The sequence below is a fragment of the Gobius niger genome (genome assembly GCF_951799975.1).
Source record: "Gobius niger genome assembly, chromosome: 2".
Classification (NCBI taxonomy): Eukaryota; Metazoa; Chordata; class Actinopteri; order Gobiiformes; family Gobiidae; genus Gobius; species Gobius niger.
Window position 1 is genome coordinate 10,188,254 of NC_136853.1, and position 17,817 is coordinate 10,206,070.

The 17,817-nt window shown below is 40.4% G+C and overlaps 1 protein-coding gene across 4 annotated transcripts in view; it reads right to left on the bottom strand.

The window, feature by feature from the left end:
* Positions 1–17,817, bottom strand: part of rxraa (retinoid X receptor, alpha a) — a 184,021-nt gene that overhangs the window by 63,495 nt on the left and 102,709 nt on the right. For all 4 annotated transcript variants that reach the window (XM_079582616.1, XM_079582615.1, XM_079582614.1 and 1 more), the window contains exon 3: positions 6,853–7,091. In XM_079582616.1, coding sequence (XP_079438742.1) covers positions 6,853–7,091 — 239 coding nt within the window. The remainder of the gene's footprint in view (positions 1–6,852; positions 7,092–17,817) is intronic.

The following is a 17,817-nucleotide window of genomic DNA, read 5'->3' on the forward strand; positions in this document are numbered from 1 at the left end:
AGTTTTCTCCCTTCATAAAAAAGACAAAACCACGTACAACGCTTATTTTATTTCGTTTTGTAGATATCCCGGAAGTAGCAACAACGTCGCCTTGCAGATACTGACATCTTTTACAAGGTGCCTGAGATGAAGCTATTATCCAAATATGGTCATTTCCTTTCTGGGAACCACTCGTACAAAAGAAAATTACCAAGAGAAGCTAGTAAGAGAAATGTTACAAAACTTCAGGGCCGCTTTTCTCAACATGAGGTTTTTGCTCCACTCATGCAACAACCTCACCACTTGAGTGGACTCCAATATTCTGAAGGTTTTTTTTCAAGATTTTTTTATTTTTATTACTAACACTTATTCCTAGCCTGATTTATTGCGCTTTGGACACCATTTTTTTTTATTTCTTACATATTTTTTCACTTATCAATAGCTTATTCAAAAACTAATATGCATACAAAACAGTGCAATAAATTTAAACTTGGGTCAATCCATTATTTAGATTTTGTCGCTGAAAATACAGGCAATTGTCACCATTTTTAGGCATATTTAGGCATACATTTCTTATTTTTATATGAAAACATAAAATGACAGAAAACTTGCTGTATATTTTTTTCCTCATATTTCCTCATAAATTTCAAATTGATGTCACGTATTGTTTTCCCCTATTCACCTGTCTCGCCTTCATTTATATATGTACAGAAAAGACACTGCACTGCTTGTCCTACATATTATTTGGCAGCAGGGGTAAATCACAAGGTAAAAAACGAGGTATAAGCCACCATTTTCAGTCAACGGCAGGCTAACAAATCAACGGCGCTGTGATAAATGCCGGTTGGGCGCCAAAAAACAAAACAGACAATGGATTGATTGGCTTTGACACTTTCCATTCCGCAAAACGAAAACGCAGAAGCAAAACAATACCATATAATGTTCAATATAAAGTCTATTTTGATATTGTTCATTTTAAAACGGCGTGTTTCGTGAGCCCCCAAAAAGCTCCTCTCACCATCGATGCAGGCGAGACGACACCGACACTACACACTCTTAACCAAAGTGTCCGGCGCACAGTCTGGGGGGTGGGTAGAATTTGCGGGGTGTAGGAATTGGCTGTTGATAAAAAAGCGAGTCATTCCTAACATGTGGTTTGGGTTTTGGAAAGTCGCAGGAGTGGAGCGAGAAAGGAACCATTGTTGAAACTGTCTGCAGCTTTTCATCGCATTGTCATCTGAGGGGCTTTGATGTCCGGGTGGCGAGGGAGCCGTGTTTCTTTTGTTTCAAGGATTCTCATTGACAATTACCAGGGCTGCGACGGCGTGTTTCAGCTCCAAAATTCCTAATCGAGGCTGTTACACTTGGCCTTGTGAAACTTGGTGGGCCCGGGTTTGATTTCACAGACCGTGCACGTTGTTTGCTTGAGCTGCCTGGCTGCCTAAAACATGCACAATATGCTCCAATTTGAGACTCCTTTGTCCTGGCTCAAGATGTGGAGATGGGTTTCGCGAGCACTGGCCTGCAGATCAGACTTTTCTGTGGTGCTGGAAGTGCACGTCAGATGTTGTGGTGTTGAGAAACAGCAAAATACAGCGACAAAGATGACACAAAACGCAACAAAAGACTGACAAAAGTGTGACAAAAACAGTGACAAAAACACGACAAAAGAGCGACCAAAGAAAAACAGACAAAAAAGTGACAAAAAAGCCATGAAAAAGTGATAAAAAAAAGTGATGAAAAAGTGATGAAAAATTGTTGAAAAAGTGACAAAAGAGTGACAAAAGAGTGACAAAAAAGTGACGAAAAAGCCACGAAAAAGTGACAAAAAAGAGATGAAAAAGTGATAAAAAAGTGACAAAAAGTGATGAAAAATTGTTGAAAAAGTGACAAAAAAGTGATTAAAAAGTGACAAAAAAGCCATGAAAAAGTGACAAAAAGAAACAAAAAAAGTGATGATAAAGTGATGAAAAATTGTTGAAAAAGTGACAAAAAAGAGATGAAAAAGTGATTAAAAAAAGTGACAAAAATGTGATGAAAATTGTTGAAAAAGTGACAAAAAAGTGATGAAAAAGTGACAAAAAAGCCATGAAAAATTGTTGAAAGTGACAAAAGAGTGACAAAAAAGTGATAAAAAAGTGACAAAAAGCCATGAAAAAGTGAAAAAAAAGAGATGAAAAAGTGATAAAAAAGTGATGAAAAATTGTTGAAAAAGTGACAAAAGAGTGACAAAAAAGTGATGAAAAAGTGATGAAAAAGTGATGAAAAAAAGCGATGAAAAATAGCAAAAAAAAATGAAAAGGTGGCAAAAATGTGTGGAAAAAAAAAGAAAAAAGAAAAAAGAAATCAAAAGAAATGTCAAAATAGTGACTACAATGCGTCAACAATGCAAGAAAAAAGATCTGTTTAAATATGTTTTTAGGTCTTAGCTGTCAAATGTGGCGTTCCACAAAACAGCAACAACAGCAACTTTATCCAAACGTCCGGGTGAAATAAGAGAAGCAAAAAACGTCATTATACAAAGAATGATTTTAAGGCACGACTTGGTTTTCTCTATTTCAACTGTCACTTTCTCCCAAACCCAAGCCCAAGTGTACGTGCTTGTTAGTGGTAAGTGTAAAAGTTAATTGTGCGTGCCTTCTTCTGATTACTGTAACATCAAACGTGTAATGTTGGCCTCGTAAAAAACAACAACAACACACACACACAACTGCAAAGAAACTGCAACGGCATCATCCACACAGGCTGCTCTTGTTAGAATGCAACAAAGGTTCAAAGTACATATTAAACGTACTACAGTATGTTGCCAGAATGTGTGTGATATACCGCCTCTGCAACCTTTTGAAGTAACTGTAGTTATTAATAGTTGTATTATTCATTACTTTTTACTTTTACTGCCAATGTGAGTACATTTTAAAGTTACAAAAGCTTCATGTCGAACTTAAACATATATTGTTTGTGTTGCATGACCTTTTTTCTTTTCTTTTTTTTGGCATTTCCAATCATGGTATTCTGTCACTAATTAATAACAACAGAGCTGTTAAATGAATAATGGAGAAATTATTTGTATTTCAGTGCTTTTAAACCAACAGTGCTCTTCCATTTATTCTGCTTCTACACTGTGACTCACGGCTCGCTCTCATGCTGGTGTCAGATAATGAGCGGCTGCACTAACAACTTCATCCTCTGGAGCTGTGGTGTCAGTGGTGGCTCTGCTGCTACTAGTAAACAGTTTAACTTTCTAAACTGTGTGGCCTCACTTGTCAGGGAAATCAGTCTCTTTTCTCTTTGTTTCTGCCAGCCCTTCCATCTTTCTTCTTTGTGTCCACCCATTTCTCCATGACTGCTCTGTGTTAAGCCTTGCCCTTGTGTTTGGGTGACTCTCTTGCGATCACACCTGCCTGCACCAGGGCCTCTCTGCTCCGCCTCTGCCTGCTGCCGGCCCAACGGCGCTGCTAACTGCCTGCACCTCCACTTCTCCGCCTTTCGAAAAGTCTCCTGTCTCTCTGTTCTGATCGTGGATCATCATGACTGCAGAGTAGTCAGAGCTAGCAGTTTCTCTACTTCGTATCTGCTGCTTCACCCCCTGGCCTGATGTGTGCATAAGGAGAACACTGAGAGGCCCTCCAGCCTTCTGTGCTCTCCCAGAATGTGGCCAGTCCGCCCAGTACTCTAGGAACATTTTCTTTATTTACTTTTTTTTTGTTGAGAGATTGAGAGTTGAGATTCATTTCGGTAACTACTTTTTAATGGTACTTCAGTAAACTAATTTCTTACTTGAGTAAATATTTTGGCTACTCTATATGGGTTTCCATGGGGCATTAAAAAAAACCATTACAGGTCATTAAATATTTTGTGTCAATATCTAATATCATTAAACATGTCATTAAAAAGCATTAAACTGGATTCAACCTGGCATTAAATTGAAATGTATTGGAAAATTATAGCATTGCTCAACATTTTTACTGTTCAAGTTCATCAAAATATCTAAATCATGGTCTAAAAAGTATTCAGTTGCAGTTTTGGCTCAAATTGACCACATATTTTTGCTATAAAGTTGCCTGATTTGTTCCCAATTCTCTTTCATCTGGTTGATTAAATGTTTGTGAGTCTTTTTGCTTTTTTTTTGTTTGTGGCATTAAACTACAGAATACGGGCATCATGTGGGCGTTAAGCCCTGTATAATCCCTGATACATCTGATAAAACAATAGATTACAACAATGGAAACCATTACTTTTGTAAATCCCACATCACTTCAGAATTAAAAGGGGATTATCACCAATCAAAGGATGTAAACTGCTATCTGCTGTACCTCTAGAAAATAACATAACATTTCATAATAACTAGACACTGATACACACTGTATGTGTTAAGTGTTGGTAAACTGGCGATGCTGTAAGAAATGTGTAACAAATGCGTAATAGTGCCGAGTTATTATAAAGTGTTGCTAATGCATTTATTTCTGGAAGAGCAGAGTTCACTGTACACGACTCACTGTACAGCTGAAAGAAGAGCTGCTACAGTACGTAACAGGGGACACGTTTCAATATTAGATACGCTTCCACATGGGAATCTGGGTCACTCCTGGCTTTGAAGTTCTAATTGTGCGGGAGTTTTATATAGCAATGAAACAGGGGGGGTTATTAACAGCGTAGAAATGGCTGGGACAAGACAGAAACAGAGGGGGAGCAGTTTGAGACAGGCTGAGAAAAGACCGCATAAACTATTGACTAAATAAGATTGTAATGGGTCATAATGGGGCTAAATGCAGTGATTATGGTTTAGAAAACAGCAGCCTAAGTGTTTGCAATTTGATGAGATAAATGACATAGCCTTTCCTTAGTGTTGTAGTAGGTAAACAGAACCAATGTTGTAAAAAATAAAAAGTGCATCTGTTAGGAGGGAGAATAAAGAATATATAAATGTGGCATTGATTTCCAGGAGTAGCTTAAACGCCATTATGCTAAACTGCCTTGTATGAGGTTTAAATCACGCTTTGTTTTGTTTCAGAAGGTTTCAGTCTTGACCTGTATTTAAAGCAGTACTAAGTAACTCGTGCCCCTAGAGGCCATAGTGCCACTACAGGTGTCGTAGAAAGTTGCGATTTTTTTAACTTATTAATTGTCCCTGAGAGTAAACACTACGCTGACAGAAAAGGCGAAGGGAGAGAGGGATATTGTAAATCCAATTACACAATGGAAATAGTTTTTTTTCACTCAAACTTGGCTGTAAATACTGTTTAAGTGGCGCTAGCCCGCTGTTAGCTTTGCCCGTTAGCCTGTAAGCTTCTTCTTCACGATTCCATTAGTGTGTATTGGTTGCTCCGGTCCGTAGGCAGTCAAGTTGCAATTGTGGTTTTCTGGCCTTAGACACCAGGGGGAGATGGAAGACCCCTCGATCATCCCATTAACACTTCCATTAACTAAGTATTTAAGAGGGCGAGTGAGCACTGGGTTTATTTAAGAGTCAGGTGTTCTTCAAGGATCTGTGTGCAAAAAGCTTAATATGCATATAAAAAAATAAATAAAAAAGAAGGAGGTCCGAGGCACAACCGACTTTCAAGTAAAAATCCTTTACTGTCGAGGGACACCATCATGTTTTGACCGATTAGGTCTTCATCAGGGCAGACAGTCTTTTTTTTTTCTCTTCAAGTTACTAAGTATTGCTTTAATGGAACAGGCCACCGTTTTTACATACTGAGATATGTTTTTGCCTGAGCTTAGACGAGTTGATGCGTACCTGTCTGGTCTTTGTGCGTGCGCTCAGTCATGCAGAATGACCAAAGATGTTGTTAGCATTTGGCCTCTCCCAGTGTGTTCCTATAGCTCCAAACGGGGGTGAAGTTGGAAGCTACCAAGCTCTTCCACGGACACGCACAAAGACCAGACGGGTACGTATCCACTCGTCTAAGCTCAGGTAAGAACATATCCCAGTGTGGAAGAACTGTGTGCCCTCAGTCACGCCAAAAGACCAAAGATGTTGCTTGCATTTGGCCTCTCCCAGTGTGTTCCTATAGCTCCAAAGTGGTTGAAATTAGAAGCGACCAAGCTCTTCTACGGGCACCCACAAAGACCAGACAGGTACGTATCAACTCGTCTAAGCTCAGGTAAGAACATATCTCAGTATGGAAAAACCCTGGCCTATTTCTTTAATGAGGAGAGTCTCCTCAGCAAATCACAATCACTCTTTTTCTGAGGAAACCGCTGTAGTAATTGACACCCACATGGAGACACAGGGGGAACATGCACACTCTTCCCAAAAGCCAGAATGCAAAGGGACTGCGCTTGATGTATGCATAAAACTCTGTTAACAGCAGCTCACGTATATCTAACTTTTCTACCATGTCCCCAGTAGCGGAAGATTCAGCTTCTTTTTTTTTTGTCTGTCAATGCGCCATCTTCTTAAGGAGATGTAGTTTTCTTTATTCTATAGTCAGTTTCAGACTCCAACAAAACATTTATCAGTGTGTTGTTTTCAAAATAAAGCTAAAATCACTCTAAAATTCAAACCTAAATCACTAAAATTAAATTTGTACTTAGACAAATACTATTCAGTTTACTATTTCTTTTAACGTGAAAGAATTCCAGTTGCAAAAGAGAAGTGTTCCTACTATGCGTTTTATATATTTTTAATGACTGCAACATTCCAGTCAATTGAATATCCAACTTTGGATTTTTTTGGGCATTGGCGCCTAATGACCAACAAGCAAAGGAAGTGACTCGCCAATTCAGGTCAATGACGATCACCACCTGACAACGCCGCAGTTTGTCAACAAAAGTTCCCTAAAGTAAAAGCAAGACCCAGAAGTGAAAAGAGTCACCCAAACAGAACTAGAGACAGCCCTGCCTCTGGTCGAAGGCTCTGGTCCTTACCTGGGGGCTGACGCTGGGCCCATAGCCCATGCCGGGGGAGGTCATGGAGTGGGGTCCCATGGGTGAGCTGATGACCGAGAAGGGCGAGGCCAGGCCGTTCATGGGCGAGTTCAGGGTGCTGATGGGAGAGTGCAGAGAGCCCGCGGGACCCATGGGGCTGGGGCTGAGCAGGGACGGGTGCATTCCTCTGTGGGACGTCGGGGAACCCAATGGTGAGGAGGTGACTTGGCCCGACGAATCTGTCAACAAGAGATCACATCAAATTAAGATGAAGAGCTCACAGCAGAGACGTGGTGGAACGTCCACTGCAACGGACCACTCAGTATTTGTTGATTTTAAGAGTCGTGTGACAAAAACACTGGCCCATGTAAATGTTAAACTGAACCTGAACTGAACTCACAAACTTTCTAACGTTACTAACCCCAGAGAGAGGAATTACAACAACCATGGTGTCTGCTGCGCAAAACACTGCAGCATCTTCAAGGACAAAAACACAAACAGCTATTTTATCAAGTGTTTTGCCTAAAATGCTAACAAAGCTGAATGAAACACTTATCTTATTCTTGTTTTAAATTTTATTTCTCGTCTGTGCAGCACTTTGAGTTGTTGAAAGGTGCTCTATACAAAAAGTTGGATTAGATCTGCACCAACCCAGCTTTTTTGCTTCCGATATAAGATACCATCTTAAAAGTAGCTGCTGGGAGTGAAATGAGTGAATGGTTGTCTTTTCTCCATTGTGAGATCAATAAAGTTGTATCTTTTTCTTGCAAAGGAGATGTTGCAGATGAATTATCAATTGTATCTATTAATAAACGAATGGAAAAACATTACACATGGATCGCTGGTCTTTTCTGCACTAAATATCATTATGACCGACTTTAGATGACATTAATATCAACAACTCACATAATATGTTAGATCAGTTATTCTTTAACAGCAAACACTTGGCCACGCCAGCAGTGGTCTATTACATTTTATTAGGTGATCCAGTTATAACAGCTCTGATTAGTTTACGCTAGTATTTGCACTAGCATTAGCATGCTGTCGCTAGCCGAAGCATTTTGCACGTCAATTAACATTATGTTTGTGGAGGATAAAAACTGGCACTGAAACTAAGTCGGTGATTTAATCCGTCAGGTTCTAAACTTCAAAATGAGGCACAGCATGTCCAAGTTCACTGAGATTTAGTTGGGGAAAGTAGTGTTTTTTCAAATGTTGGAAGCTAAAACTGGGTATCAGTTTAGTATTGGCTATTTGCAGCTGATACACGATATGGTATTTTTTTCCAATATCGACTTCGATATCCAATACCAGTATTGGATCAGTGCATCCTGAAATTGGATTGGATTGAATGATTAGCAACATTGATTAGCTTACAGGTCCAACACAACACAATAAATAAAGTCCTCAGGTGATTGAAAGCAGGCATGTATATGTTTGAAACTTTCCGCGTGCATGGAAATGGGGCTGGCCAAAGGGGGAATTTGGTTTAACAATTTCAGTTTTAACTTTTAGAGAAAGTTATTGATTGTTGAAAAAAGCTGTTTTCCCATAGTATGGTGCTGACTGTCCTGTGTTACCATGGAGATCAGCTGCGGCAGGGTTTTTAAGTTTCATTAAAACGTTTCAGCGATCAACGATGGCATATCCAGTTTTAGACATTCTCTGCTAAAATGAGCTACAATAGTTGAACTACAATAGATTCACCAGGTTAAGAAAAAAAAACTTTGTCTTCCCTACCAAAATTGAATGGTAAAAATGGTTGGAAAAATAAGACCTTTGCCTCTATAAACCTGTATGAAAACAAAGAAAAGAAAGGGGAATAACAGGAATGCATATGAGCTCACTGAAGCAGTGTCCAATATATGTAAGTAAAACTACTGCACAGAGAAGACAAGTTATCCAAATAAAAGCATTAACAGAGCCGAGCGAATGAAAATAAACCAACATGGAGAGTGCCTGTATCACGTTTTAACATAAACATGTCTTATAGAAAAGTACTTGTTTTCGCAGCAAGGCTGAATTTTGTTACCTCCGAGTCTGGTAGCTATACAGCACAGAGGGAATAAAAGAAATATAAGCTAAAGGAAAGTTAAACATGATATAAATATATAAAAAGGCATGTGGGATTTGTTACTATGTTGTAAAACCTTTACAAATAGATATGATAAGATCTACTACTGATGAAAACATCAAAAACAATTGCTTGCTGTGTACCTAGTATAGCACACGCATAGCACCCCACAAACTATAACACACTATTACCCTCACACGGTTTTTGCTCCCCAAACACCAAAGAGCGACTTCCTCCATAAAAATCACTAACAACACCTTTCCTATCTTGGCTTTATACATTCTCGAGGATATGATTTGTGAACCGCTCTCTACAATGCCCTACTGTACATCTATATCTCCTTTGTCCACTCTGTCCCATCACCCTTCTCCCCGGAGACGAGTACAGGACGTCCAGCCATCTCTAATCCATCTATAATGCACGATGAGAGAGGGACAGCGCGACCTTGCAAGCGCGACCGCGGGAGCAGCGCGTTTGAAGTGAGAGCGCTGTTCAACCACCCAGACCTGTTAGACCCTGCTTCACCTTCAAAGAGAGGGCCAGTGCCCCGTAAGCTGTCAACGCCGGCCATATGGGACAGGCCGTGGTCAGGGGGGCAGGGGGGACTGGATTCCTACTTTGTCGCTATTTGATCTCTGAAAGCTTTTTTTTTTTTTGTCTCATTTGCCGTTGGTTTAGTTGTTCTTATATATTGACTCAAAGTAACATTTTGTGTGACAGTGTCTCTGCCATTCCGCTCATCGCATCACTGAAACCTCTGCCACTTTCAAAGCGCCAAAGTTCGTCCATCCACTACACTGTCTGCTTGGCCAGTGACCATACGCTGGCCTACGTCCCGTCAGCTGTCAACAGGAGTGATATGGGACACGGCCCGTGGACATGGGGAGGCAGGAGGGGGGAGGCGGCCAAGGGCGGCCTGACGATGCACTCTAGCACTGCTCACAACCTCAGCCTCTTTGACTCGTCGTACTCGGAGGCAACGTGTGGCAATTCCAATCTAGTTTTGAGAGAAAATCAGGAGGCTATTACTATGTATACCATGGTCTGGGTGAATACTCGATTCTGATTGGCTGGTGAGTGCTAACAAGCGTGCATTATTTTCGCATAACCGCACACGTAGTCCGGTAGTTAAATCACTAGGATATCACTCCTGTGGGCATCGCCATAGCAACGCATGACACAGCTGAATCAGATAAACGCGTAATTAGTGACTGACAGGAACGTATGAGATGGATTTTGTGGTTTAATTTCAACATTTTTGGCCAAAACAAAACGTTTGATAAATGGGAAGTAGAGGAGAGTGAGCAGCTAGGTTAGCCTAAGGTTAATAAAATATGAGCTTTCCATTTCTATTGAAAACGGTTAAGGCACTATTCATAATTTTCCGGCGTACATAAAATGATCCTGCATTTAAGCATATTTGGCTGGATTAGTAAAGTCAAGTATAAAAGTTTCAGTTCGTGGGACCCAGGGATAAGCGACTCCACCGCAGCTGTTTCCATAAACAGTTGAGCTCGTTGAGCTAGCTAGCTAGCTTCAGGTTAAACAGCGTAAAAGTGAAATAACTCCTGCCCACGAGTGCCGCATATCAGTGTTTACTTCCAGGGAAAAGTGCCGGGTTAGTCCTGTTGTGTTGTGATTCTGTGCTGATGTTGTTTGGTTGCGCCTGACTGAGATCCTCGTAATAGCTGCGGAGAATGACTCGCTCTGAGACGAGCCTTCAGTGACCGGCTAATAACCCACAGAAAATAGTCCCGGTAGTCTAGCATATGTAGTGAGTTTAGTGCATGAAAAAAACATTTATTATAAATGTTACGTTTGTTCCGCTGCGCGTCGTGGTGTTCTTGACTCCGCGTCGTGCATTATAACCGTCTAATGCACGGCTCCTCGTTGTTTAATCCTTACATAATGTACACCTAGTTCGGCTGCAGTTAAATCCCGTTCTATATCACTCCACTGCAGCTGTTTCCATAGTAACGATAAACCATTGAGCTGGAACTAGTTTCAGGTAAAATAGCTTAAAATGTGGAATAACTCCTGCCCGGGACACCCCAATGAGCAGTTTCAGTTTGTGGGACCATGGTACTCCAAGGTGTCCATTATCAGAAACAACTGGACTTCCTGATAATGGACAACTTGGAGTACATTTTCCCATACTTAAAAGTTACCAGAACTCCATCCAATTGAATCTGTGCATAACTTCAAATCATAACAACGCTGCCCAAGAAGTGTGACTTCCTGTTTTGATCCAGCACGCCAAAATAAAAGCAGAAGAATACAATTAAATACACACATGTTAAGTGTTATGTCTGTTAATAGTTTGGCAGAAAGAAAGTTGAACTAATGAATGAGATGGTGCTTTTATTTTGGCGTGCTGGATCTTCCAAACCATTTTCTTAAAAAAAAAAAAAAATGTTTATTTCGACACAGAAGGGGAACCTCAATGGCAATCAAAGCAGTGAGAACGCGGCTCCACTCTTTTTCTTTCTCTTGAGTTGGAGTAAATAGCTGGAGAATTAGGCTACTGTTCATGCTACAGTGAATCCTCCATTATGAGATCAATACAGTTCTACCTTATCTTATCTTAGATCGATGGGAACTGAAAACAGGACCCTTTTGTTTTGGGGCGAGAAGACTACCTCTGTATAATTTCCGTACCCGTTTAGGAGTAGATGATTACTTTAAAGAAGTATGGTTCAATAAATGACAGATGGACCGAATATTTTGGGCTCAATATTCATTGTCCTTTATGTGTGCGATAAAGAACCATAATCCTAACTCTTTGTCATATTAATATTGAATCTTTTTTCCTGAAATACTTGCATAGAATGTGACAGTAAGGGACGGAAACAAACAAAAAAAGTTTCCAATGCAGAAACTCCCCCATACTTAATAAAAGTTTAATGAAACACGTTGTAAATGCTGCAAGCACCAACGGGACACAGTCACAGTGGGAGAGCGCCGTTATGGTGATGGTTTTTAAAGCTCGCGACTTAAGATGCCATCAAAAGACTTTTTTTTTCAGAAAATGACTTTAGGCAGCACTTAACTCTTAATACTCTGCCATGCACAAGCAGGGTAAGCAGCAACATCTGGCTCTCGGATTGTTTTTGAATCCTTTCTCAAGTTGTTTCGCAAAGATTGTAATACTCAGCGATGTGCTTATAAAATCAAGAAAATACAGCTTTTGTCTGTGAACAGTTAATTCCCTCACACGCTGCACTGGCGCAATATTCAGAGCCTCTTGTGATTTTGTTCTGTCATTGTTTTACAGGACAATTCTTTAAACTTTTATGCTGATGGACTTGGGATTCCGTTGCAATAACCCTGGCATTTGCACTTCCTTGATTCGAACAATAAGACTTTTTAGTGTAAATGATTATCTTGCATCTCACACAATACAATTTACATACACTAAGCGACCAATGTGTGAGAAAAACAGCAGCAACAAAAACACCTTTTACTGTATCTTTCTCTCCCCAGCAATTCCTGCTAGCCCCGTCAACAACACACACTTCCATTCATCCATCTTAGTAAAAGGCTAACAACAGGCTCAGCATTAGATCAATGCCTAATCCCCACTGATACAATACTGGCTGATTACATTTTTTCCCCTCTCCCTAAAATGCGCCCACACACGTAATTCCTGGATGGCAAAATAAATAATAAATATAAAATCTGTCTGTTTTGTGCAGTGGCCGCTGGTGAATTGGGTTTAGCGCGGGGGAGATAAAGAGCGCGTGGAATTAGAGTTGCCAGTTTGCCTTTGTGGGGCTCAGCAGGAGGCGCGGGAAGAGGATAACAAGCAGAGGTAGACGTCACTCTCTTCATGTCTTTATCTGGCCGCAGAGCGCTGTGTGTTTACATTGAAAAAGATGATTGTGCAAAGAAGTAATAAATGATGTGATTAAAGTACAGTTTAGAGTATTTAACCATCTGTTGTCTTGACAAGATGGACTTTTAGGAGAGTAAAATGGTCTCCACTTCCATAGCACTTACGCAGACACTGGAGGCAAGGAGAACATGACAACAGTGTGCATCTTCAAGAGATGGGATTCAAACCCAAATTTAAAGGGGCTAGATGCAAGTTTTCCATTTTATGCTCACTACTGCCACCTCAGGTCATACGTGTAACTGCAGCTTCTATATTAAGCTCATGCATGACGGCAATTCTGACCCGAATTAACGCCTTTGTGAGTGACAGTGCAGGAGTTTAGAGGCAGTTGTGGTGAACAGGTCTGAGCTCATTCTACACACTAGGACATGAATTTTAACATTTTTAAAGGGGGGGTATTATGCAAAATCGACTTTTCAAGCTTTACATCATGTTATTATGTCATTCCCTCATTAAAAACATGCCTGCAGTGTTGCCTTGGCACATTCACATATTTTTGAGTAATCTGTAATAACTCTGATGGCAGCCATTTTAGGGATAGGTTTGCCTGAGTCCTCCTAGGAATGCCCCCACCTCCTGGAGACGCCTCCGAGCTTTCGTCACCAGCCGAGTAACCAACCACTGCTCCTCAGCAGAACCCCCTCCCCACTGATGCCACAGACAGTGTGTGGAGGGGGCGTGTCTGAAAGGGTCAGAGGTTCTTAAAGAGACAGAGGCCTATTTCAAGACATTCACTACAGCCATTTTGAGAGAGCAATTTTATACAAGGCAGTTATTCTAATTTACTGCATTTACAGACCAACAGAAGGTTTCGTTATCATTGTAATGTGATATAGACTGATAGACTGGCGCTATGTGATTGAAAAAAGCATAATACCCCTTCTTTAAACTCCGAATAGTCCCTTTAAGGAACAATCACAAAAATGACATGCAAAATCCTAGAGGGACTGTTTATGGCAGCAACACTGCCATAAACAGTTGATGCCACTAATCCATTGCCGGGTCTCTGTATGACAAGGACCTGCGTGTTATGCATTGTCCCTTCATTCGGGTGCTCAAACTCCACCACCACCACATGGAGGTGTGTTTCGAGGAGGAGCGTGTTGTTATGTTGTGAAATGCATTTTATCAATAATATTATGTTATAAGTATCTGCGACTCTGTTGGTTGAACATTCGCTCGGCCTGCTTGATCTATTGAGGCAGGAAAATTCTGCAGTAAACAATAATATTGAGAACCATTTTGACAAAGAAATTGTAGCTTCTGTTTTGTTTTATATGTTTTACACAACCCTCTTGGATTGAATCTTCCAGTGAACTATATATGTATTCTTTGTAGCTTTAATACAACAGAGAATATAGCAACCATATGGGCAATGTTTGTGTGTGTGTCATAGTGTTATGCCATGTTTGCATGCAACGCAAGTCCTTGAAATCAGTATAACCACCCAAACATGCCATTCAAACCAGACTTTCCTGTTTCGTATTCAAACATACAGCATAAATAGCCCTTTCGAATGAGCTCTAATGCAAACGGTTTGTGTTGTTTTCACATGTACATCTCTGTACATCTCAGTTTATTCTGGTGGAATGGAGATGCCAGATTGTGGATGGGAACAGGACGAGAGCGTAAACCTCTGCAAGAAAAAAAATGTAAACAAGGCAGACCAATGACAAACATAATATGACGAGACATACAAATACAGGCAATACGATAATGTGGTATGTTTTCAGCACATTTTCAGAACTGAGGGCTCAATCCTGCATCTACGGCACATTAAAAAAGGCTTTCTACATTAGAAAAGAACAAGCTCAAGTCCCATTTACAAATGCATTTAGTGTTTGAGCATCAACACAAATGTACAGAACATATTTGAGTTCTTAACTATACTCATGGGTCTCAACTGATGAGAAATTAAGACCAAACGTTTCAAAACCCCAAAAATACAGACTTTGTCAAAATAAAATTCATAAAAGGAAATGTCATTTGAAAGCAGGGTTTATACGCAAGACTCCGCCGAGAACAAATTGACTCTATTGAACTATATCTGATCAAAAATTGAAGGTTTGAAAATATAAATTTAAATATGCAAAAGGAGAAATGTAAAACACTCAAAAAGCTTACAGAAAATGACATTGAAAACTACACGACAACAATATTCTTTCATATGATAAAAGTATTCCATTATATTCATCCCCCACACAGTACATGCGCTGACAAGCACACTTAGACGAGTCCGTGACCAGCTCACTGCGCTTTACAAACATGTTGACACGGTGAGATATGCACTGGCTAAATCAAACACAGTCAAAATACTATTCTCTGGTCCAAGAAGAGAGGGGCTGCCGGCCAACACCGCTCCGAGCCAAGTGTGCAAAACATTCACAATGTACAACAGTCTTATGATGAAAGCATAAAAGCTTCACGGTATAATAATGTCATCCATTTTTCCTCATAATTACACTGCTAACTGCAATCCCTTCATCACACTCTCTCTTTCTCCTCTTTCACTCCGCCATTAAACAAACTGGGGTTCCCAAACTTTTCAAACTTTGCAAAATGTAACCGCACCTTCAATAATTTCAGGAAACACCACCTACATTAGACCTACATTAAGAGCGACTCAGTTGGCTCCAAAAAGCATCTAAATGAGACCAATATTGGACCAATCATGTCTGAACGTCATCACTAAAGCATACATTAAATCATCTCCTATCAATAAAGTCTAAAATGATAGATGACCTTCAGACCCGGAGACGTGTCACCACAGTGGTTGAAGCATCAGAGAACCACCTGAGCCGTAACTGAACAGTCATGGCTTTGGCTGCAAAACAGGTTATTTGCCGATGTGTTTCAGGATCTGGCCCCATGTGTCTAAAATATGTGTTTTTCGTTATTCTCGTTCTTTTCACAAGTACAAATGAATGGGTGTTCTGCCTGTACCCAAACACGGTTGGTCTTTTTATGCGAAGTGAGCTTGAAATGAAACAGGAACATCTTGATTATGGATTGGAACAAACATGCTTTGGACAAATGGAGGGGGATTCAAAAGCTTTGCGAGCTCAAATTGCATGTTTTCTCCAGAGGCTCTTACTATCGAATTTATGCTTTACAAAGAAATGTAGCCGACACACTGGCTCTCAACTAAGAAGCTGTGTTTACTTTCTGCAATGTGATGATGTTATAATCTCAGATGAAGGGCAGGGGCTAATGTACCTCTGTAGGTGAGAAACCATTTTTGAAAGAAATCTTCAATCTTCTTATTTGGTCGGTATTGGATCCACAGACATGTCATAACAATCTTTTGGATGAAAGTCCTTCAACTGGCTGACATCACGCACATCCTTTGGATATAGGCACCACTTTTGGACACGTCAAAAGACATCATTTGTCCTCAGGATGTTCCGAGAGTGAACACGGTGGACTTTGTGCCAGGTTTTACTTCATGCGGCTTGTCCCAGGAATGACAGAGACATTAGCCATAACACAAGTACAACAAAACAACAATAACAAACTCCTCAAAATTAAACTATAGTCAGCCACGCCCACTTTTGTCCTCTTAGTGTATGCACTTCCTGTGAGCCAGGCGATCCTTGAGCGTCTATTGTGGCTCATCTTCGACACACCTGATGTTTGCCTTGTCACAGAGAGATAACAGAGGATTGCATGAAAAAGTGGACTTGTACTATTTCCTTATTTATTTCCTTATTTCTGTTGTCAATGGCTAATTGGCTGTGAGGAACTCTGAAGGGCCGAAGCTGATAATTATAGTTACACAGCAGTTTATCAAATGTGCTACATCAACAGTTATAAAAACAATGTCAGATCAAGACTGCAGTTTGGTCATGAATACAAGAATACAAAATGGCTGTGCCCAGTGAGTTCCTGAATAAGGAATAATGAATATGAGCGATCCCTGTTATTGTTATTTCCGGCACATGCGCAGTGTCCTGGGCTGACATGTGGCACAGCGTTTGTATTGCACATCTGGCAGTACACAATTTGCTTTAAAGTAGATGCTGGTGTCAGTATAACGGCTGGAAAACATACTGTTTTGTAGTTCATGTAGTAGGACGTGTTAAAAGGTTCTGTTCAGTCATATTTCAGTTCAGGTTCTATGTTTACAGAGACTGATGAGCAAAACTCCTGAGTTACTGTAACTGTACTGTAACTCAGGGGCAAAACTCCTGAGTTACAACACAAGTAAAGACTGTTAAAGGAATAGGCCACCGTTTTTATATACTGAGATATGCTCTTACCTCACTTTAGCCAAGTTAATATATCCCCGTCTGGTCTTTGTCCGTGCGCTCTGCCAGGCAAACGGAGCACATACGCAGCCTCTCCCACATGTCACATAGCTCCAAAAAAGCTCACGATAGAAGCTACCAAGCTCTTCCACGTGTTCCCTATTTAAAGAAAGTTACGTGAAGTGTTTTCATGCGAAGTATATTTACACAGAAATGTAGCGTGTCGATTTTATAAGCAAATAAAAAGGGGGACTATATTCTGAGGCGTAATGATACGAGGAGTAAAACGTCCGCGCAGTAACTCCTAAAGACTTCCCCCGCTCACTTCCGTCAATAACCTTTAGGAGTTACTGCGCGGACGTTTTACTCCTCGTATCATTACGCCTCACAATATAGTCCCCCTTTTTATTTGCTTATAAAATCGACATGTTACATTTCTGTGTAAATATACTTCGCATGAAAACACTTCACGTAACTTTATTTAAATAGGGAACACGTGGAAGAGCTTGGTAGCTTCTATCGTGAGCTTTTTTGGAGCTATATGACATGTGGGAGAGGCTGCGTATGTGCTCCGTTTGCCTGGCAGAGCGCACGGACAAAGACCAGACGGGGATATATTAACTTGGCTAAAGTGAGGTAAGAGCATATCTCAGTATGTAAAAACGGTGGCCTATTCCTTTAAGTGTACATGTGATTAACCTTTACTACGCAGTAGTACATGTAACTCGTTACTACCCATTCCTAGGTAT